At 38.2% G+C, this 24,611-nt stretch overlaps 1 protein-coding gene and 1 long non-coding RNA gene across 35 annotated transcripts in view; one reads left to right on the top strand and one right to left on the bottom strand.

Moving 5' to 3' along the window:
- Positions 1-24,611, bottom strand: part of Mef2c (myocyte enhancer factor 2C) — a 163,063-nt gene that overhangs the window by 41,660 nt on the left and 96,792 nt on the right. For 25 of the 34 annotated variants that reach the window (XM_006517123.3, NM_001347572.1, NM_001347564.1 and 22 more), the window contains one exon: positions 12-155. The exons of 8 other annotated variants lie outside the window; for them this stretch is intronic. In XM_006517123.3, the coding sequence (XP_006517186.1) occupies positions 12-155 (144 nt within the window). The remainder of the gene's footprint in view (positions 1-11; positions 156-24,611) is intronic. One more of the 34 variants, XM_011244495.3, reaches the window with a different exon arrangement.
- The window catches only part of Gm52043, a 32,293-nt gene continuing 7,832 nt past the window's right edge, over positions 151-24,611 (top strand). Inside the window, exon 1 of the long non-coding RNA XR_003950628.1 lies at positions 151-23,682. This is a non-coding gene — a long non-coding RNA (predicted gene, 52043). The remainder of the gene's footprint in view (positions 23,683-24,611) is intronic.

Genomic DNA, 24,611 nt, shown 5'->3' with positions numbered 1-24,611 from the left:
CGAGTACTTACACACAATCTTTGCCTGCTGATCATTAGATCAATATCTTCGTTAATTTTCCTGTACTTGTCCTCAGACTCAGGGCTGTGACCTACTGAATCGTCTGCATCGGGATCTGGGCTGTCACAGCCATTGAGGCCCTTCTTTCTCAATGTCTGAAATACATAATGTGCAAAGTTCAAACCTAGACAAAGGCTGTAAGAGACGTTTAGTGATGTTACAGAAATTGAAACTGTCCAGCATTTCAGACTACTATATATGCTAGACTACGTTTGAGGAAAGAAATCACAAGGAGAGAATGAGCCATTTTAACAGAGTGCTCATCACTAGTTTTTTTTTTTTTTTTTTTTTTAAAGGAACAAGGAGCTATTTTTGTTTTCAGCCAATTTCAGTCAATGTACAAAGAAAGGTAAACTATCTTGATACAAAACTCAGATAGAAATATATAATGAAAACCAATTACAAGGTGCCAAGTGTAATGCGATTCAGTACTCTTTTCCCACAGACATACAAGCAGTCAGGATGTTGCAAAATCATTTCAGAATCTACGACAAAAAAGCAGAAATGTTGCCAACATTATCTCTGGATTTAACATAGTGGTTGGAGTTACTATTCCGTCTTGACTCTGGTGCTTGACAGCAAAAGGAGCATTAAAGAAGCCGGCTAATCACCAAGTCCTTGTGGGGAAGAAGCTCATTTTGGGGGGAATTATTTTTGCTTGTTAGAGTTCTGGGGAATCTGTAAGATTCTGTATTGAAATTTCCAATATTGGGAAACTATCTTCCTAAACAAGAGTGGGAAGCAGCTCTGGGATGGCTGAGCTTAGGGCTTCATTATCCTGAGCTGGGTAAGGACGACAGCACTGTATTTAGACAACCAAGTCAGGAGTTATCAAACAGCACAAACTCCTCCTGGTTTCAGGCGAGTACGAATCAGCCTGAGACTCTCCTGACACCTGAAAGTGAAGTCAGTGGCTTCTCGCCAGCCTCCTGTCTCCTGATGTAGGTCTGCGCTAGTTTCAGCTGTCACTAAGGGATAAATACCAATAAAACAGTGTAACAGTTTGGAAAACTATGAGTCAGGAGTCCTGAATTTTATTCTTTAAAAAAAAATGTTTTCACCGAAACTATGTACAATCCAATGGACAGAAATATTGTAGTTTTGGAGATCATAAAACCCCTGATCAATCATACAATTTGACATATTAATAATTAAGAGATTCACATTTATTTTCTTGGCACTACCAGGTTTGGTTACAAAGATATGTATAGCTATCTTTCTCTTACTAATGGAAAGCCTTCAGATCCATGTTGAATAGAGAACTCAGATACAAATAAAGAAAAAGCCAAAACACCCAGCCAAGGGTCCGAAACCTGAGATAACACTGCATCCTTGATTTATACATTTGGGGACAATAGAATGATGTCATTTTCAAGGGAGTGTCCAGCTTATAAATTCAAATCCATTGATTTTTATCACTGTGTAACAAATATAATGTTACTTAAAATTACTTTCTGAGGCATTGAAGGCATATACTTAAAACCAAACTGGGAGCTATCATTTCTCAACATCTAGGATGTAGTGCAGCTCTGTAAATATTTATTAATGTTATAGTGGTTTAATATAACAAACATATGGTTACAGCTTATTATGTGGTAAGATGTTTGAATATTAAAATGAATATTTTGACACAAGATGATGAAATATACATTTATAATCTTGAGGAATTTTTAATTGGTGGGGCCACCTGTCCCCTTCTCATGAAATTACAACCATGTATTTTGGTCTAGAACAAGTACTCATTGAGGTTCCCCACAATAACACTAGAATGGACATCACAAAACACTAGGATGCTAATTCTAGTTACTAACTTCTTACAGTTTCAACTCATTTGTTAGTATTATCTCAGCCACAAGAGCATTCGACTTGGAATATTATCGTATGTTTTTGCTTTGGCCTCTATAGATTCTTGACCTTAAAGGGAACTGAGTGTTTTGCATTATAGTCAACATATCTATATCTAATTTATATCTATATCTAATCTATAAAACTAAAAATTCACTCACAGGGCTGTGAAATATCTTACTGCAACACAAGCATGAGAATTTAGTTCCTCTATTTCAGACATATGTAAAAATCTGGGCTTGATGTGTGTACTTACAACTCCTAGCCTGGGGTAGAGGGTGGTGGAGACAGGCAGATCCCAGGAGTTAACTGGATAGCTAGTCTATCTGAACAAGTTAGCTTCGACTTCAGTGAGAGACCCTACCTCAAAAATCAAAGGAAGGGAGTAAACTAGAAAGGATATCTAACCTGTGGCCTCTACATGCGTAAACACACACACACACACACACACACACACACACACACACACACACACACACAGAACCATATAGAACACATATAATACTTCACATACACAATTTAAAAAAGAATTCATGTTCATAAGGAAAAGAAGGTAAGATCAAGAAAGTATTTAGTAGTCTTCAAAAGTAACTTATTTATATTTCTATAAGGTATATTAAGATAGTCTTATGAAAACCTTTAACTTAAAAACGCCATATGATGTTAAATTAGAGTCTTAATAGACAGTAGATTTTTTTCAATGTGTATTTTACCCAAAAAATCTTATTGTAAAAAGTATCGTTGTTTTGATATGCAGATTTCTGACAACAGAACGAAAGGGTTAGAAGAGGCCTACCAACTGTCATTACAATCCATCTGGCACATACATGTGTGCTAAATATTCTTACAAAGCTTTTGGGTGGGTAGATACTGTGGCTTATAAAAATTCAAACACACTGCTTTTATTTCACTGAAATCCCTCTAAAAATGTTAACTCATTCTCTCTCACAAGTGTTTCACTACAAGCTTAGGAAATCTTATGACAAATTTCAAACCAGTACTGCCAAGCATTGTCCCTGAGCTTTGGTCACTGTTTGGGAACAAGCTGTGGCTAACGTTTTCCTGTCAAAATCTTTTGGATTTTAAGAAAGAAGGAACACAGACTCATCTCTTGCATTCACGTTCTCTGGCAGCAGTTCATTTAACACTAGTATAGATCAAATTGAAATGCTAAGGAATTAAGTTTGGGGAAAACTCTAGGGATAAAAATACGAATAAAATAGCTATACTTCCTAGAAATATTATTTTGAGACAGGGTTTCATGTAGTCAAGACTCTACCTTCCAAATGTTAGGGTCTCAGGCATGCATTATTACTTTTGGTTGGTACTATGTTATCAATCAAACTCAGGGCTTTGTGCTTATGAGGCAAGCCCTCTACCAACCAATCTATGCTTGCATTCCTTGGCATCAAATTTAAGTCAAGAGCGGAAAGGTCGCCTGGTCAAAAAAAACACTTAGTTCATAGAGTGAGAAACTAAAAAAAAAAAATCACTAGTCACTTTGTACCTGAAGCAGGATGGGAATTACTGAATGCAAACAAAGCTGCTGGCATGGTACTGTAATGAGCAGGAGAAAGCAGTGGCTGGTTCCCTCCCAATACGTTCTTGTGTTGGGTGACATTATCTTGTAACAAATATGACTGGTATGGAAGTAATGATTTAAGCTAAATTGTGTTATTTTAAAAAGCTTTTTTTTTTTTGAGATCCAGAAACACAAAATCTGAGAGTGAATTAATCCAGAGTCCTAAATTCCCATAATCACATAACCAGAGCACTGGAAAAATTGTTCAAAAATATTATCCTCAGCTGAGTGCTTGCATAACATATTTCTGCCAAGAACAAATGATTATGGTGGAATTATAAAGCTTGGAAAATGGAATTGGTGGCACCGGCTCGAATGCCATAGTGTGAATGCAGAACCAGAGGAACAGTTTTATCTTTATTATATTAAAATCTACAGCTGTTTAATGATGACAAAGGAACTACTGTTAGCTCTAGCCAAGTCTGTCTATTCATAATAATGAATAGTCAATATGAACTAAGGGGCTTACTAAATGGATTTGAAGCATATTCCTTTAGGACTTTTTTTTTTTTTTAGCAAAATCAGACTCTCTGCTATTGGCCTTGAAAGTATCTCTGATATTTTTATCTCTGGTATCTCTGTTTAGGTTATGTAGGTGCCCAGACAGCCATTCTATAGATGAAGTTGAATGTATGGTGTCCCACAGATGAAGACACTTTGAAGCAATCTTTTCATGTGTGTTACGAGAAGGCAAGGAAGGTATCTACGAAAAACCAACTTCTCTCACAACATAATCTAAAGAGACTTTACTCCCATAGCACTCTGCAAGTCTTCAGTGAGACTGTATACTGAAGCTAGCTTGCCACAGAAGAGTGACACCTTTGGGCTAGATCAATTGACTGCAGAGGCTTCTGGGGGCATATGCACATAGTAGTGATTGTCATACTGTGAGCAGAGTACAGGCGCTTTTAGAGAAGCAATTAGATTGACAGAAGGTGTCATATTCCACACAATAGATGGGAGAAGTCCAGGCAGGTAATCCAAGCATCATTTGGAATCTCTGCTCCCAGACATGTGGACATATGGACCTGCATTACTGCATTTGTTCACCGGGAAATCCTGAAATATGTATAAACTGATGATGGTAGATGACAGGTGCTTCAAAAATTCTAATGAAATCGATGTAGGGTAACAGATTCTATTTCATTACCAAAAGGAATATAAATGAAAAAGAATGCCACATGGAGTCTATGTCTTGTCTTATGCATTAGGTAATCAACTAGGTAATCTCTTTCCTATGAAATGATTTACACAGACTTTTCCTTTTTAGCTATGTATTTTTTACATTCTAGTTTTCTTTTAAAAAATTCTCTTCTCAGTACAAAAGAGGTAACTAAATTATTAGTCCTTTTCGATTCTGTGAGACTATGTATCTCATCTTAAGGCTATTTAATTAAAATTCAACATTTTTCTCCAAAGAATTAGTATCTCATATTAAAAGCTTCAAACCAGCCAATTTCTCTCTGTGTATGTAGTTTCAGTACTGAATAACGTATATTTTCATTGTCTTCTTACTTTTATCTGTGCCTAACTATACAGCTGAAATTTAAAACCCTTTTGTGAAAACCCCCAAATTACTCCCATTAACCTTTGTTCAAATCCAAATACTCATGCTCCCTTGCATAACGGGGTTCCCTGACTTTGGAGGGTTCATGTGTCAAGAACACATGCAGGAATTATTACTGTTAGCTGCATGTATGTTGCATTCACACAAAAAGCAAGAAAGAAAATTCATGCACTTAGGAAAGGCAGCTTGCTTTCTTCTGGTCTTACGTCCCTTGGGCTTGACTTTAGCAGCTGAGGAGGACACACATGTGCGGGACACACTCCATGGGCTCTGGCACGAGAAACCATGTCAGTAGGTAGAGCAGTGTGTAATGACCCCTGTGTGCAGGGATGCCTAACACTGGTTCAGGCCATGTCGTCTAGGACTGACCACCCTAAGATGCTCCTTTAAATACGGAATTAGGAATAGAAAATCTGAACAAAAGTATAGTGTGCATTCCATTTATGATTCCTAACAGAGTTCTTGGACAGGGCAAGACTAAGTGCCGAGGAATTTCTCTACAGGTTTTAATAATCAAATCTGTAAGCAGTCTCTAGACTACATTTATGTATACCACAATTCTTTTTTGTTCTTATTCCAGAAATGAAAAAGATACAATAATATACCGTGAGTTTAGTAAATCAGCACTTTTGTCTTTATTAGGCAAGTGAATCATGTATAAGAAAAATTAACTCATAAAGTACCTATCTGTGTTAAAAATCTAAAAACGTTCAAAATATAAAACTATTACACGGTTTATGTCTAGATTAATATTCATTCTAAGCATATCTTTCCTTCTACTGATGAAAGGTGTGTGTGTGTGTGTGTGTGTGTGTGTGTGTGTGCGCGCGCGCGCGCGTGTGCACATGCACACAAAAATATAAATATGATCTGCTGCCAGTGTATTTCTTGTTGGGGTCTCTATTGGTTTCTGGCCTGACCAGTTTGTATTGGATGACCAATAAGGGGCTCATCCCCAGGAGAGGCTAACTCTTCTACTTGGGCTAGTTACTAGTTGCCTATAGTTCTTTGTCCAGGGGTGGAACCCCATGCGATTTTCTCTCTTCCACATTAGCATGCTTGTTATGACTGTTACTCTCCATTGTTTATACTGCCATTTCTAGGAGAGACTGTTACAGTAAACTTCCTGGTATTTTCCCATTTACAGTGTTTCAGCTCTCAACTCTATGATGTTCCCTGGGTCATAAATGCAGGAGCTGTGACGTAGATATATCCACTGTGGCTGGGCTCTCTCCTAGCCATTGATCTCTGCATTGTTCTCAGTTGCGGAGGAACACATAACTGTAACTTCAGATCCATGGGATCTGATACCACCGGCCTCTGCTGAACCCCACACTCAAATGCACGGATCTCCAGGCTCCAAGTACATATATCTAAAAAAATAAAGCCTGAAAAAAGATATTGGCATTGAAGGTGTTGTTTTTTTTTCCCAGTAGGTTATTTTTCAGTAACGCAGAAAACATCAATTAAAGATATGAATGGCTCCAATATAACAAAATGTCACCACTTGTTTTCTATTGATCACAGATTATTTCACATAAGCATTCAAATAGGACAGCTCATAGAATTATTTGGACTGCAGTGTGGGTGAGCCTAGGGGTCATCTGGATCTCCCCCTGCTCCCAGAAGGTGCAGAAGCAGTGGCAGGTCCAATCTCTCCAGTGGGGCTTGAGGAGTAAGTCAGTAAGCCCTCAGTCTGCCTTCCTCCCAAACACAGCTGGTATGCCATCTTGCCTGGACTTTTAACTCCTCCCATCACACAGCTCCAGCATCTTTTTTTTTTTTAACCACCCATGCACAGACTTTATTATGCACATTTACTGTTGAATCCTTAATTACTCATTATTCATCATTTATGAATTTGTCTCCTTGGGTGCATTAAGGGGCTTAAGAGGCCCTTAACAAAAGCTTTTTCTGGTTTTGTTTTGTTTTGTTGTTTTGTTTTGTGTGTTTTGTTTTTAAATTAAACACATAGCAGTCTGACATATTTTAGTGCTCAACTCAACAAGTGCTACAGAGCTGAAAGAAAGACACCTTTCCTCTTGTTAATGTTTTCTGGGGTCTCCCAACTGAACTGAATTTGTCTGTCTGTGAAGCAGAGACAGCAGCAGGATCTAGACCACTTAATGTCTGCTTGCTAACTGCTACTGTGCCTTGGGTGTTGTCACTGGTCCTCCAGATGTAAGATGGTTTTCTGATTATAGTGCTCAAATTGTTGCATGCTTTCTTGCTCTTCCTGGGAGCTTCTTATAGCACAGGCCTGTTAACTTGTTATCCTGTATTGCCAGGATGTAGCATGGGACCTGGGATATGGCAACAATCATAAATGGTTGAGACGTAATCAAGAGACTGAAATGGATACACAGAGCAGGAAAGAACATACAAGTGTCTGTCAGGAGGAGGAAGCTCAGGCTCACTGCCAGGTTTTCGTTACGGGGATGTCTCTCTTCTTACTATTTTATTTACTACTTTATGTAATTTTTAAAACTTACCATGTTAGTATTTTTTTAAGTAACTACTACAGGTTTGTTATTTTTGTAGTTTTAAAGTAAGAAAACAACATGGGGCTGCTCATAATTCATAATTTGAAGTTCCTTTATAATTCAGAATTTTAATCTCATAGCTTAAAAATGAGTGGATTGATATAAACTTAAACCTCAGGATAGCTGATCATGCTACATTGATGAGTGACACAAGTTGTGAGTATATAATTTCTATAAGGCAAAAGGACAGTGAGAATGAATTCATCATAGCAAAGGGAGAAAGGAAGAGGTATTTCAAGCAGAATGTAAATTACAGAAAAGCACAAAAATATGGAAGGGACGAGCAAGGGGAAATGTTTGTGAATATGCACATGTACACAGCATGTTGCCACACTCTTGAGCATAGCTCATCTTTATCTGGATGTGACAAAAACTGCTCTGTAGTCCCTGATTCTTCTAGGCTCTGGGATTAGCCTTATTTTGAAAACATTGTAACTTGGGGGAGAATTTGCCAATATGAGTGATTCTAGAGCAAATCAGATGGTGTAGACTTCCTCAGGACTGACGGGCAGTGGCTTAAAGTCCTTAAGGGTCTTTCTACCACAACTCTTCTGGAACCCAGACATCATGTGTCTGGGATAGAACAGTGCTGAATTGGGAAGTCCGGCATACTTCATCCATGAAGCTTTCTGACATCCTGAATCCAGCATCAATTTGAAGCTAAAGACAGGAAACATGCTATGTATAATGTTCATAAAGTAAGTCAAATTCAGGAAGAACCAGAATAATAGCTGATGTTGATTTCTCAAAAAAGGAAGAAGAAGGGGGAAGAGAGGGAAGAGGTGGAAGAGGATGAGTATGATGAGGGAGGAGGAGGAGGAAGAAGAAGAAGAGGAAGAAGGAGGAGGAAGAGGAAGAGGAAGAAGGAGAAGGAGAAGGAGAAGGAGAAGGAGAAGGAGAAGGAGAAGGAGAAGGAGAAGGAGAAGGAGAAGGAGAAGGAGAAGAAGAAGAAGAAGAAGAAGAAGAAGAAGAAGAAGAAGAAGAAGAAGAAGAAGAAGAAGAAGAAGAGAAGAAGAAAGCAAGCCAGAATGAATTCAACAATTGAGAAAGAGAGGAAAGGAATAAATTAACAAAGATCAGGAAGCAGGTTTTGTGAGAGTATGAAACGTGATTGTAGCTTCACGTATGAATCTTTTTAGACTGTGGCACTTCCGCTGCAAATCTGTTACAGGGGAAAAGGCTGAATCCAAAGTCACAGGGAGCTTTAAAAATAATTCTTCAGAGCATCTTCTCTTATAAACTATTCATATTTCATACTAACAAAAGTAGATGCATATGCTATCTTCAGAAACTGCAGTAATTTCTAACGTTTACTTTTGTTTCTTCGTAGTTTCTTGTCTATTGTGATTCTTCCATTCATATGTAGGGTCACTGCATGAGCTCATTTGAGACGACAGTGGACTATATCCTACTCTTTCTTACCTGGCGGTGCAACTAGGCTGTCAGTCACTATCGCTCCCACTTTCTCCTGGACTTAGGAGATTTCTGTATATTTCTCTTCCTATTTTGTTCCTTGATTCCAGCTCCTCTCTTATTCCAGTCCCCTCTCAGAAAGTGTTACAACTTAGTTCTCTGAGCCAGAAGCCCAGAAATCATCCTCCATTTCATCACCTCCTCTCATCTGTTGCTCATCTTGCTTTTCTGTCTCCTTCCTCAGCCTGTTTGGTTTCTGACCCCACTTTCCACATACGCCTCCTTTATACATCAGGCAGGATCTAATTAAAATGAAAACCTGATTGCATCATAGCTGTTTTTATAAACCACGGTGGCCACCAACAGCCGTGTCACACACAAGCATGCACAGCACACTCTCCAGCTGCTTCTCCCCTTTAGTTCTTCCCTCATTTTCCAGAGCACTGTTTTCACCAAAGGAGAATATTCTTATCATTTCCCATGTTTGTAGGAAGATCCACACACTCTTGATCTATGCCTTTTGTTCCTGTCTGTGATTTCCTTGCTTGCTTTTCCTCTCTGTTTTGCAGGCCTTAGTCAACTTAGAATTGCTAATTGGATATTTTTTTGCACCAGAGATGTATTTTTGCGGCTGCTTCTACCAGTTTACCACAAGGAGAACAAAAATCAAAGTATGCAACAGGTATCTTTATACCTTTACTTTAGTTTTCACTGGGAATAAACATTTCCCTGATATACATTGAAAACATGTGATGGTTGGATTTCTGGTCTACTTCTAGCTTGTTGGAAAGGCAGAGGATTCATAGACTTTTCTATGAAGCAATAAGAATAAAGATGTGAAGCTAGCCATGGATTCACTGGTATCTTAGAACATTTGTTAATACCCCAGAAAGAGACACAAAGCTTTATTTCTAAGGCATTGAGAGACTCCTAAGATGTAGAGGTAACTCCTAAGATAGCGTTTCCTTGCTAAAAAACACTAGTCTCTCTGAAGGCTGAAGAGAATTAAGAACTCTAATGGGCTTGCTTGACTCTGGCCCATTTTTCCTTGCCCAATGGGAAATCCCTCTCTGCCCTTATCTATAGCATAGTTTTTAGTTCTCCAGTTACAGGCTCAACATGAGCTGCTAATAGACCTCAATCTGGGTCAGAAATGAATTATTCCTCAATTTCTTTTCCATTCCTTGAGTTCTTCACTGATGGCCATGGAAGAGACAAGAGTCTGAAGAAAGTCAGGATTCACTTACATCCTCACTCTCTTCCTCCTGCCACTTGAACATTTATCACTTCAGAAATTAGCCTATTTCCCATCAAGTGGCCACAATCTATTTTGGATGGCCCTGGTGCTGTTGGCATTTTGATGTTTATTCTGTTTTCCCAGGAGGGGTGGTCTGGAATGAGGAATGAGTCACTCAGGTGACTTCTTGTGAACCTTCCCCTAGTTAAGAAAGGAACCAATCACTTGGCAAGTAGGCAGGACTTCCAGGTTGGAGAGAGGAAGAGAGGAGGCAGGAGAGAGATAGGGGCTTTTGGATAGGGACAGTGAGAGGACAAGATGTACCTACAAGTGTCCCCTGGTTTAGATGGCAAATTCACTAGGAATCTACTAGGATTCACCACCAGAGGATTGAGATTTAGCTAGGCTTACAAGATTAGGATTCTAGTTGTTGCGCCCAGTGATTGAGTTACCATTGTTTCTGAACTAAGTTTGTGTGGTATTTTCCTTCACATGCCGGCTCGACTGGGTTCAAGAGAAAAAGGTATGGTGGCAAAGTGTGAGTTTGCCAATTGTGCACCATAAGGGTCGTAGGAGTTTTGAAGCACGGGGCTGGCATGGTAGCGACTCCCCAGTAGAGATTTATTGAGCTGGGTGGAGAGATTTCAGAGCTCTGAGTCAGAGAGTCTCCATGAGATGAGAACAGGCAGGCCATTGCCCACCAGAGCCTGGCTGGCCAGCCTGTTGGGGACTCGCTGACAATAGCATGGATTCTTTTTTATTATTTTCCTCAACAACAATCCAGTCCCGGTATAATTTTTTTGGATATTCTACAGTAATTTGATGGCAAAAATAGGAAAGGACCTTTTATGTAACATCTTTCCAGTGAGTACAGCCTGAAGACTTTGCAGGTTCTAATTCTCAGTCTGAAATGTAATTCCAGAGATGTGCATTTACCATGGTATGCACAAACTAGCAATGGTACCCCCATTCCCTGACATGTTAGAGAGTAACAAAATTCTGAGGACTATGCAGTGTCACTGGGGTGCTTTAAGGACAGCCTGTCAGTCAGCCACTGTGGATGTCCAAAGAAGGAAATCTGCATGTGTGAGAACAAGCTTCCATGACAGAGAACACTCTTTATGTCTGCAACCTGGTTTTGTCCAGCATACGGGTGCCATTCAACAAGCACTGTTTTTAATAATGGGATCTAAGACTTCAGGAACAGTGGCTCTTTTTTAAAGTGGAATTACAACATGACCTGAAAACCCATAGTAGCTATTAAATGTGAATGCAGGTTATCCATTGCAATGGCCACTGTAGAACTCTGGGATTCCCATCTCGTATAAAAGTTAAAATAAAAAAGGGTGAACAGAGTATGGTGGACTTCATAGAGGGCATGAAATGTAGTTCAGTGGTGGAATAGTTGATCAGCTTTATATGGCCCCTGGAAAAATAGTTACTACATCTCTTTTATGTATTTCTAAAATTGTATACTTTTATTTCATATCTGTATGCTATCTCTATTGTTGATCATATCTCAGTTTTTATTTTTTAGATTGTAAAATTAATGCAGACAGGATGTCTCTTGAGGACTTTCTGGTCCTGGCAATTAGCAGAGTGTCTGACAGTAGGATGTTGCTACAAATGAGTTAACTCTTCTGGACAGGAGTTGTATAGAAGAAAAGTGCTAACGACAGCCTGGTGCCATACAGCATGGAGCCTCAGACAGGCTAAGAAACAGTTGTGGCTGGAAAGCCCACTTCCTTCCCATACATGTGGAGTTTTCCTTACAGAAGTAATGTTACACGTCAAAGGTCAGCAGCCTTGTTCTTTGGCTGCATCACCACCACACCCAATATAAAAATCATTCATGGGACTTTGTTCATGTAATATTAGTTTACCTATCTTATTGCCTGATATACCGTCTTTTCTTTTAACAGGGTTTAACTTGTAATGAGTTGCTAGTGGTTGGTTAGCTAGGCCAGTTAGCTAGGTAGACTGAATACACTGGACTTCAGGAGACCTATCTATGAGCAGGAAACCAGAAAGGCCAGCTAGAAGTCAGATAAGAGCAAAAGATTGTGCACAGTTTCAGGATCAGAGGGTCAGCTTGGAAATAGAGATTTAGGTTTATAGGGTATTGTTAATGGTGAATGAATAGAACTCCATTCCATTTATCCACGCTGATATTAGGTGGGAAGGAATTCCTAAGGACAGGGACTCTGAAAAGCAAAGCCCCCCTTTTCTTTCCTGTAGTTAAGTTTATACTGGTGTCTATATCTCACCTTCCCTATCAAAATGTAAAACAGTGTCTGGACTCACAGGAACGTTAGAGTCTTTACTGTACAGCTTTATCTCATCACCACAGATTATGTGGATCAAGAATAGGTGCTGGATTTTCTTCAACGGTCTTGAGTAGGTAACTAGTAGAAAGAAGTGTTACACGCTACTAGTATTTAATGGTCAAAAAAAAAAAGGTGTTTTAAAATAAATATGCTGCAAACCTTTCCACAGCATGCTTAGTCTCAGTCTTGCATTGGAGGTCGGGCTGCACCTGCCAAGCACATCAGCACTGTCCCCATCTCCGTGCAATCCTATCATGACTCTTCCCACTGTACTGCCACCAACCTCCTACCCATTCCTCATTCCAAACCCAGCTTCCAGAGAGCACAGCTGTGCCTTTTAACTGAGTTTCCTCATACCTGGGAAAGAACAGATTCCTTAGAATTTCATGAGCTAATGTAGATTTTGAATCCATTAATCAAAAGGTCACTATTTGCTTTCTTAACAATATAATTATTTCCATCTGGCACTAGCTAAATAACTGAACAGTGCTTCTAGGACCAACATCAAAAGTGCCAGTAGCATTTCCGAAATAGGACTCTCAGCTCAGCTTTCCACTGGGACATGCCCTGAGGTTGGCTGGATCATTTGTTATTTGGAGGCTCCTGTCTATTAGATTCATACTCCAGTTCCTGTTATTTTTACAGTATTAAAGTGGAGAGCCAGTTTTTATTAGCATAGGCAGTTATAAATTGAGTATAAGGATTAGAATAAATAGGATGAAGTAATAGAACAAAAGAGTCGGAAAACATCTAGTGAAGTCATTGTAAAAACTTGGAGCTTTTCTTGTAGATAAAATACTTATAAATGGAGCACATTTCGTAGAAAAGTGACTTGGAAAGCCTGGTAGTATCACTAATATATTCTGAGCAAGACCTATACAGGCTAAATCACTGTTATTCATTTATGGGCAAGCTTAAAAATTTCTAGCTTGATACTTTTAAGAATCAAGATAGATAGATATCTATATCTGCAAAGGTTCCAAAACTTTTAACAAATCACAGTTGATAAAATTACATTTCCATGATGTCATTTTATACAAACAGTAGGACTAAGGTTTCATTCAGTTACTTTCATCACGAATGGATGCTCCAAGAGTCAGAAAGATCACTGAAGACTTCATTGGGGAAAGGTGTAGAGAGAGAACGTTGAAGAAAAGGAATAATGACAGTGCAGATTACAAAGAACATGATGATAGACACAGAGGCAGACAGACAGACTTTGGGTGGGAGAGAAGGAAAGCATGAATGACAATGTTGTAGTGTTGTCAAAAACAGGCAAGGCCAAGATAACGAGGCCACAAAGCACTGTTACATGTGTCAGTCAGCTTCTTGTCCTGTTAGCTTTGTACTTTAAGATCTAACATACAGCTTTATCACAAGCCACTGTGACCTTCACTATGGGCAGTGGCTCAGTCTGATCTCTAACTCACAGCAACTAAGCGGAGGCTGTCAGCCATAGCCTACTCTGTCCTCTGGCCCAAGATGGCCTTCTCTGAGGAGTTTCCAGGCATTAGGTTTCTCATTCTTATCGGCTTCAGTTGCTTGTTTTCATCACAATAGCTTCAGTTGTCCATGGAAATGTTCGGCAACCTGACTTTTAAGCTTGACATTTCAATTTTTATAGCTTATGAAATCTTAGTGATTTTTATTAGTCTATTGGTGAAATCTACAAATGTTTATTTGCACAATCATTTCTTCCATAGACTTTACCAGATAATCATGAAAATATTTTTTCTTCTGTTCACAAAGAGGAAACTAAATCAATCTTTCTTTACTATCAAAAAATTAATCTTAATATTTTAATTGAATGTATTTCTCAGCAATAAAACCTACCATTTGTGGAGCAATTATCTTTGTCAAGAGTTTATCCATGCATACTTGCATCCTTGCATGGATACACACACACACACACACACACACACACACACACACACACACACACACACTATATAGTAGTGTCATAGTAGATACGTGGAGATCTACTATGATTGCCATTCCATGGATGCCAATGGTTTAGGAAAAAAAATCCCAAGATAGTTACTATAGAAGCAAGCTTATGTACTGTGTGTGAACTACACTGCTTACTTCCAAGGATTTAGTAAGGTATTTGTCTTAGAACTGTGCTGCTGCCAGATTGTCTCTTAATAAAGATTTCCTAGGGACAGGGAACACAGCTCATAGGTAGAGTGTATCCCTAGTATATGCAAGAACCTACCTGGGTTGAGTCTTTCAACAAGCACACAAAAACATGAAAATCATATCTATGTAACTTTTGACCAGTTTGCCTGATAATTTTTTTCCACCAAGGGCAATATCTATAATAAAATGTATGTTCTAACATGTAATCTTATCTATACTATTTCCTCATTGATACTCCAGTGACCACTGGATAGAGAGGACAGCCCCTTCTCTGGCAGCTAGGTAGTATCTCTCTGGCTGAAAGGAAGGGACAGAAAGATCGTATTTCTTTTAGCTCCTGAGGCTGAGAGGGAGTGTGGTCTAAGACACGTAGGCTGACTTGGGGGCATCCACGTGCAGAGCTATTGCGATTAGTAAGATGCTCCTCGTAAGAATCCCAATTCTCAGTTACTGAGAAAAACACGTTTTAATTATTTATTTTGTGAGAATCTACACTTTTGAGATTAAGCCAACTGCTCAGTTCTTTGTTTCTGATCGCCTGGACAGGTGAGGGGTGGGAAGACGTGGGTGTGGAAGAGAAAGTATATACTTTTTTTTTTTGAAAGTATATACTTTTATGAACAAACGAATAATGGACTCTGCACAGTGCTGTGGGTCTTGCGGAAAACTTGCATGCATCTTAAGGATTCCTTTCCTATCCACAGCTACGTGAGCTGCTTCTTTCCCCCATTTTAACACAGACACAAGGAATGCTGTTTTAATTTATAGGCCGGGTGATAGGAAATGTAAAGGAATCCAGTGTAAGACTTCTCAATTTTCTTTAACAGCTATGAGGAAGACAGGGGGAAAAAATAAAATCTTAAGTGAAAATTTCCCAAAGTTGCAAGGAAAAGGGGACTATTTCAGAAGAGCTTCAAGAACCACAGACTTGGGCTTTCACATCTTGTCAGAAAATCTGCACTGTTGGTAAAACCTGGGGACCTGACTCAGCAGAGAAATGCCACCCACAGTCTCCGACTGTCTCTGCAGTTGTGAACTCTCTGTTTTCTCTGGAGGCTTACCACAGCACACTCAATACCCATGTCTCTCAGATGGAAAACTGGATGTTGTGGAAACGGAAATAAAATCATGTTGTATAATATTTAAAGGCATTTCTCGTAGCCATGCTTGGAGTTCTGCATGGACTTTAACATCAGTTCTCTGTTGGACAAATAACACTAACTAACCACTTAACAGTTTCACAATGCTCAAACTTGCCGTCACCATGGCTTTGAATAACATCTCGCTTCTTTTTAAAGATCACAGTTGAAAGATGAGAGGAAACAGCACCATTAAAAGAGGAAGTAAAATTGCAGTTCAAAGCCTGTTTCCATGAGGTAATGTGCATTATTGACCAATCATCAAAGAGGCCCCATCTATACTGAAATGAAGCATGAGGTGACAGCAGGTGGCAGGGGGCAGTCAGAAACCTCTTACCAGCCCTTGTGCATTAGTTATTGCTGAGGCCAAAGGGTTAGAGAAAGATCAATGAAGGTTTGTTGATCTGACACAGGAACCTGTGCTTAGGGAAATGGAAGCTGTGCATCTGAGTTCATCTGCTGGGACTGCAGGTTTCATCCCTTTATGAAAGCCACAGCAGCGGATAGTGGCAGCAGCAAGCCACCCCTTTCCCCTCACCTCCCTCTCCCCCCTCTCTCCTTAGATCTCTGTCTCTTGTGCATGTGTGGATCTCTAGCAGGAAGTTAAAACTTTTGAAATAATTTTCTGAATTATTTCTGTGTAGATGTATTTCCACACAGCTATTATTGCCTTTTTTTCCCCTCTAAAAGGAAACACTTCAATTTAGAAATTAGAACCCCAGGAAAGTCAGGTTTTCTTTCCCCCACATTAGTTTGCTTGCAAACTGAATGGTGGATTCTAATGACACACAGATTTCGCCCTCTAATCAGAACCTACCAATTTATTATCATACAATTTATTACTATTTTCTCTAATATAAGTAGAATTTCTCCTATTCACAGAAACTCGCTTATGGAAGGTGTTGAACTGTTTTTCTGGATTTTGATGACTTGTTTTCTGGTTGCTAACAACTAGTGCCTTGGTCTGGGAGCCAGTGGTCAAATGTAGACTTCAGAACGACTTGTTTGCTGCACCTCCAATCAGAGAAAGTTTCCTTCCCCATCACGGTTCATCCACACTGTCCTTACAGAGCAAACTAGGTGTGGCTCAGAGTAAACATCAGTGGTTTAGAAATGCTATTTCCCCCAGTGGCAATATACATTGTGGGTGTGTGACTGGAATATTTAAAACACCTGCTGTCCTGGAACTGAGCCAAATGTATAATACATTAGCAAATGCTTGGCTCCCTTCCAGCAGCATGGATCATACTGCCATCAAAATACTGAGGGAGTTGGCACAGAGACACTTAAAAGTTTCACTAGAAGCAATTTAGGACACGCATGTGTTTTTATCGTTAACAGGATCACCACACTAAACACCTCTGACTGGTTAGTATTATAATGAAATTAATTATTTTGAGTCAGAAAGGAAGCAGCAGCAGAGGAGAAGAACTCTTTGTTAGATTTCTGATTACCTTCTCAGGCTTTTAAAGTTCAGTGTCTTCACACTCCACCCCTCTCACACACAAGGCTTTTTCTCAGAGGCACACAGTTAAGAAGGCAAACTACACATTGAATTATAACCCTAACAAAGTTTGCTAATAGAAACTGGGATAGGTACCCTGTTAGATGGAGTCCTTATTTCTTTTCAACATTATTTTTGATGTTTCTTAATAGGATTAGTTTTCCATTTGTGCATATTTTCTCAGTATAAAAAAATCAGTAGACTGTCAGAAGAACTTCATTAAATACCATTTATCCCTCTATCATGTAAAGTACTTCACAAAATGACTTCACTCCTTATGCTGAGTACTCATTTCTCTCAGGTCCTTAAACACAGTAGGGCAGGCACACTCTGACCCTTAGCTTATAAAACGATTTTTAAGTTGTAAAAACAAAATTTACTGCAGAGTTCAGTACTTATAAGGGGTGTGGGGGTTATGTGTGAGTGTGTGTGTGTGTGTGTTCAATGTTTTAAAACTTGCCTAACAGGGAGCAGCAAGAAAAGAAATGGTGTGGCATGCCTGAAGATCACACACCCTACTTGTGCTAATGGCCATGTATATTACTTGTTGATGTTCACAGTAAGACCAAACACGAGGTTACAATTTAAAAAGCTGAATTTTAGTGGAGTTTTGAAACATGCCCAAGGTTGCAGTTTATACAAGTATGGAAACGTGGTTTGTGAGTCTCCAGGTTGTACCTGCCTCTTGTACCACGTTAGCCAGTGCAGTAGTGAGAAAGCTGGGCTTTCAGGCGTCCAACTTTCTATAGTATATAGAAAGCTTAAGGGTCTACATTTTTGATACTTTATGTGTACAGAGGCCTGTTCTGTTTGTATAGTTATTAAAATTGCATATTCTTAGGAAACTTCAAGTTCTTCAATTTTATGTACAGATTCTTATATTGCTTTAAATATGTGACCTCAGTTTCTATAAATTTTTAGTATACTGTATATAATAAATATTACCCAGAGAATTGCGTGTGCATACAATAGGTATAAATTGAAATCACATGCATTTAAAAATGACTTACATACAATCACAGATATTTACACGGTCACTGAAACAGCTTGCAATGCACAAACATGCACTCTCACACACACACACAAGAAAAGCTTTTGGGTTTTCTAAAAACATACACGTACACTATTTGTACAAATTAAAATAGGTTAGCACTTTAAAATTTTCTACTCTTTATATTTTGAGATAGCTAATTTTACTCAAAACTTTCCCAGGTTTTCTTTCCTGCTATTCTCCAGCTTGAGTCCATCGTTTCTTTTTCATCGCATATGTTATGTGATGTTTTTATCACATATAATTCCACACTGAGCAGTTAGTGTTTCTTGGGTCTGGCTCTTCTCTCTTAACTACCTCCCTGCCCTTTTCCTACCCCTCCCTGTATGTTCATGTAGTGTCATTATTAACATGCTGGTAGTTTTTAGCTTTGCCCCCTTCTCATGTCGCTCTGAATCAGCTCATCTTTTGAACGATCTCCCTTACAGCCTTTGAAGCTCCTTTCAGAATTTTACTGTTTTGAACCTACAATAATAATACATAATACTTTTAGGGTTGAATATTCTGCTTCCTACTAGTATTAGTCTGTCCCATATACCACCATCATTATGATCTTCATTATAAATTTTACTATGGGCCAGACATCTGTTCCAAGTCTTCAAAATGTTCTTACTTGTCACAGCAGTTATATACTCGTTATTATTACTAATCCTGTTTGCAAAGTTGACCTTGAGACACAGAACCTAAACAATCTCAGGGACAAAGTGTCAGTCATACAGCAGAGAGAAGCAGACAACTCAGGTACTTTCAGAGCTGCTGCTCTCTGACATACGCTATGCTGCCCTCGTTAGACACCCCACACACCGTCTCTCTAAACTGTCTAAACTAGTTGGTTCACACGTGCATTTTCTATATTAGCTAGATGGTTGGAAGAATCAGCGATCATGTTGTATACACCTTTCTCTCTCTCTTTCCTAGTGTTGCTGAGTTCTGTACGTAGTTGTAATTTAATAATTATTGCTTGAATAAAAAAGATCTACAGTCAAAAATAAAAATTTAAACATAAAGACCAAAAGGTCACTTTTATATTTGATAATAAAATGTAACTACCATCCTGATTGAATCAGTAATCCACAAAATATATCCAATTTAATGCTATTATCCTCAATCAAAATGGCCTTATTGCTTTCTTTACTACTGTAGTTAACAGTACTTTATTGTCATTAGAAGCATCTGATATGCACATACACACAAAAGTGGAATTTATCTTGTCTAAACCAACTTGCTTGTTTTATTTTGACTTCTATTATAGATAAATAGTCCTGAAGTTGTTTCAAGTCCCTACAGATTAGGAGGTAGTCAAATCGATAGCAACTACATAATACATAAAGGATGGATGCAAATTTTATAGCGAAGAAATTAATTATTAATTTGTATCTGTTTACTGTAACAAAAATTTGTTGTCAGCTCTTTCTGGTTTAACAATGCTTGAGTTAAGGTTGATAAATTATATATGAAAATATGACTGTTTAAGGGCAAAATGACTCTAACATAATTATACTTTGAGATGTTTATGAATGTCATATAACCTATTGTATGTAGAAACTCAGAAACAGTTCTTTCTGTATGCTAGCATAGTGAATATATGCTATCTAACAATATTAAATTTTTTATGTCAACAATTAAAAAGACAATATTTTGCATTGCAAAGACTGTTTTATAGTGAAAAAGATACTATAATATCGAAGATAACCATTGCCAAAGTTGAGTGAATAATGACAATTTTGTTTTAAAGTATACACGTCAACAGCTTTGTCCCTAGAACACAGCTCTGAGTGGCTCACTATCTAGGTTGGAAATGGTTATGCAGGATTGTGTGTCCTATTTTTCCATGCCTGCAGTAAAGATACAATATGGGAATTCAGCTTGGTAATTACTAATACACCACACAGACACAATTACACCCTGTGTGCTGCATAAAGGAATCACTTGTGGTCTGCATCCATTACAAAGAGCGGTAGGGGGCCAACAGGGAAACCGACAAAATGCTTTACAAGACGGAAGGAGACCAGAAGAGTCAATGTACACAGATACAAGGACCTTGATTCTTCTAGCAATGATTTAAGTCTCTTTCCATCCATTAGTTTCCTTTGTCTCAGGAGTCCTTAGCTGCATTACAGGAACTGAAAATAACAATGCTCAGACCCATGCAACTCCTGAGCTGCGCTGACATCTCCACTCCTGTTGCTATGTTTGACCTGATTATTTAGATTACTTAACCAAAAGAAAACGATGTGTGTGTGTGTGTGTGTGTGTGTGTGTGTGTGTAATCACCACAGCAAAAACTGTCTATGTGTCTGTGTAAAAAATGGCTTATTCAGAATGCCAGTTTTAAAAACAGAAAGCCATCTTCTAAAGGATTTTTTTTGAGATGGTTTTTATTCCATTTTAAGAATTAAAAGGGAAAAAAAAAACCTGCTTGGGTGTAGACAGCTTTAAGAAAGTGGTTAAATAGGGGATCTATTCCGCCAAGCCTGTCCTTCCACCAAGGGCCTTAAGCCAACGCGTCAGCTGCTGCTCTGCAGCCACAGTGAGTCACACAAGTAATCTCTCTGTGAAACTTGAAAGTTTTGAGTTTAATTGCAAGCAGTAAGTAGGGCTTTTTTTTTTTATTATAACAGAGTTTCCTGTTAATTATTACATGATGTACATAATTTTCCAACATTTTCATTTAAGAATCCTTTTTCTTAAAAAAGAAAGCCTTACAATTATGAAATTTTAAGACCTTACAAAAGTTACTTATGGCAGTTTGTCAGGTTCTGTGAAACAAAGCCTTGTCTTTCAGAAAATGTTTACAATCTATGAAGGGGAAAAAAACTATCCTGGGGCTAAAATGTTTACTGGCACCTCGAAGTCTGAAGAGAGAGTCCAGCCTGTGGTTTCTGGAGGGCACTTTATCATGGCCTGTGTTCTCAAAGGTTTCTCTGAATGAATAGAACTGGATTACTCAGCCCTCTGTTCCACGCCTATTCCTCTCCATTTTCTTTGGCACGACTGAGAGCCAGGCTATTTTTAGTTAAGCAGTTTTCTATTTTTAGGCAACTGCCAGTTAGAAGACATTTGTTAGGAAAAAATTAAACACACACACACACATATACAGACACACACACACACACACACATACACGCGCGCACACAAACACACACACACACACACACACACACACACACACACACACACACACACACACACACGAGGAGGGAAGGAAGCCTCTCTCCACATATTGTGAAGCAGCCTTCAACCTGTATCTCCAGGCATTTCAGCTGCTTTCAATCTTGGAAAAATAAAGAAAAATTCAGAGTTCAGGGTTTTAAAAATAAACCTACCCTCTGGCTAACAGACCATAATACAACAAGCTGTTACTATGTGAAGCATTGACTATAGAAATCAAGAACACTCTCCAATGATTAAACTGAGAGAAAAAGTTGAAGAGCATTAGGTTATAGGAATGTTACACAAGTATGTAACAATTTTCCAGCCCTTTAGCCAAAGTATCCTGTTTTAGAATTAGGGGGTGGGGACTCCTCTGTCAAGGCTGTGGGATAGAACTTTAAAGTGGAACTTTTAAATCAAACTTTAGGAAGATATCTGCTGCATTTTGTTAATATATTTTATGGGTTTTTTCCCTAAAATTATAACCACCTGTTTACAGAGCAACTCTATATTTAAAAAATCAAACCCAATGGGAAATCAGACTCCAACATATCCATACCATGGACAAACCTGGTCTGTACATACATTTTATGACTCTATCACTGCATTTACATATTCTTTAATATTTAAATATATATTGAAAAATCTATAGATCCTTAATCTTATTTTTACTTTAAATGGCAATAAATACTTACACACATCAATGTATTCCACTCATCATTGAAAGGTCACTCTTTCATTTACAAATCTACCATGAGGGGCTGGAAAAATGGGTCAATCAACAACTAAGAGCATATAGTGCTTTTTGAAGGGACTCAGTTTTGGTTTCGAGCTGCCATATCTTGTGGCTCAGAACTTCCGGTAACTACTACTCTATGAGCTCCATCCCTATGCACATTATACCACACCATACACAAGTGATCAAGAAAATAAAAACCTTTAAAAATCACTATGACCTGCCTTTGGGTGCCTGAAGTTGTAATTTCCTTTTCCTTGGATAACCCACACTACAGGCAGTGGGACTTCCCTACAGTGTGAATCCACACTGGGCTTCAGGGTAGTTACAGTTGCATCCCCAGCAGCCAGCAAGATGCTTGGCAGTCAGACTCAGCATCCCCATTACCACTGGATGAAACAGCAAAAGCTATACGTGTTTTGTCCACTCTGGACTATCTGTTCTGGGTTGGGGAACAGTGAACCTGGCACAATCATTTCATTTCATTTAGCACCATGTCTTGCACTTTTATTTTCTAAGTATTTGTGAAAAAATAAACATTATATTGACTTTTGTTTAAATTTCTTAATTTCTGTGAAATGCTAGCTATTTATGGAAAGTATGTTATTTATTAAATTATACATTTATTAGCATAAAATATACATCTTAAGTTAAGAACTTGTTTCTCTTTGCTACCTTAATTTTTTCATTGTCTGAACTTCCTCCTTGGCTTTCAAAGTATAAACAACTTTTATAACTAAACAGCTTACAATAGGCTCTGACATCTTTTACAGCCCATAATCCTAAATAGAGGCCCAGGAGAAACTTCAATAGAAACAATACCAACTCACATTACATAATTTCTCTGCAGGCAGACAATGGGTGTGTTATGTTACTGTAACAGTGTTTTGGGGTGCTGGAAATGAAACCAGCCACCTCCCATCATAGGCATATATTCTAACACTGAACTACATCTCCTTGAAATTAATTTTAAAAATTTACCTTTAATCCCAATTTGTGGGCATTTAGAATTTATATTTCTGAAAGTTCAAATTAAATGATGTTGTTTCATTAAAATGCTCGCAATACAAAAATGACCATTTAACTTCTGCTTTTTTTTAAAAAATATGAAAGGAACTCAGCACAATCATAGCTAAGGAGAACCAATCACTGGAATCTGGTGATTCATGTCCTTCATTAGGTGGTGTCCAAACCATGATGTCATCTCAATGGACAAGAGTGTTCGGCTCACCAGTACACTTCATACTGTAAATAGAAACCCTTGACGATGCACGGCTATGTATGAAGGTACAGCTGCATTTGGTTCTTGACACTCTGAAATACATCTGGATAGCAAGAGAGAAGATCTGAACCTTCACTTAATATCAATGTATATGAGTATATAAGGTTAGTGGCTCCATTTACTGACCAATGTTGGCTTATTTCAGCTTCTATAAAATGTGGTTCTATTATCCAGGACAATTCTTGTGACAAGAATGACTCCTTTATCATCATAACATAAAAGCTAAATATAAAATTTATTTAAAAATATATACATTAGAACAAAAGATATAACTCAGGAGGGGAGTACTTTTCGAGAAAAATCAAAACTTGGGGTTGGACTTCATTACTACTCTCTCTCTCTCTCTCTCTCTCTCTCTGTATCTTTATCTCTCTATATATCTATATATCCATATATATATAGGTATATATATATGTGTGTGTATGTATGTATGTATGTATGTATGTATGTATGTATGTATCTATCTATCTATCTATCTATCTATCTATCTATCTATCTATCTATCTATCTATCAAAAGTACTGTGTTTCAGAAACTGAAAGAATAAAATAGATCACTTTTCAGTTACTAGCTATTCCTAGGGTCACTGTCACTTCAGTTTTCCTCTCTATGAAATAGTCTAGTTTGCTATTATAAGACTATGGTATTTGGTTATAAGTAAGGGAGGATTTGCATGTTGTTTTGAAAAATACACACAATTCAGAAACTGAGGTGGTGCCATAATTGACTCAATATATGTATATATATATATATGGTTTTTTGTAGTATTTTTTGTGAGAATAAACAAACATTCATTTACAGATGCTGTTTATAATGCTTCCTCCCTCAGAACAGCAGCCCTGAGTAGTTACTGAGTTTATTTACTGAAACATAGAGATAAGATATTTAATTGATATGAAGAGGCTTTCAGAATCTAATTAACCTCCCAGTTAGTCATTAACTCTATGACCTTTACAGATAATTGACAGAAAGTTTCTTTTTCTTATTCAGTTCCTCTATGAAGTGGCTGAATTTCAGGGTAACAGGAGGCATGC

Source organism: Mus musculus, chromosome 13, assembly GCF_000001635.26.
Source record: "Mus musculus strain C57BL/6J chromosome 13, GRCm38.p6 C57BL/6J".
NCBI classification, from domain to species: Eukaryota; Metazoa; Chordata; class Mammalia; order Rodentia; family Muridae; genus Mus; species Mus musculus.
This window is presented reverse-complemented; position numbering and strand designations above follow the sequence as displayed.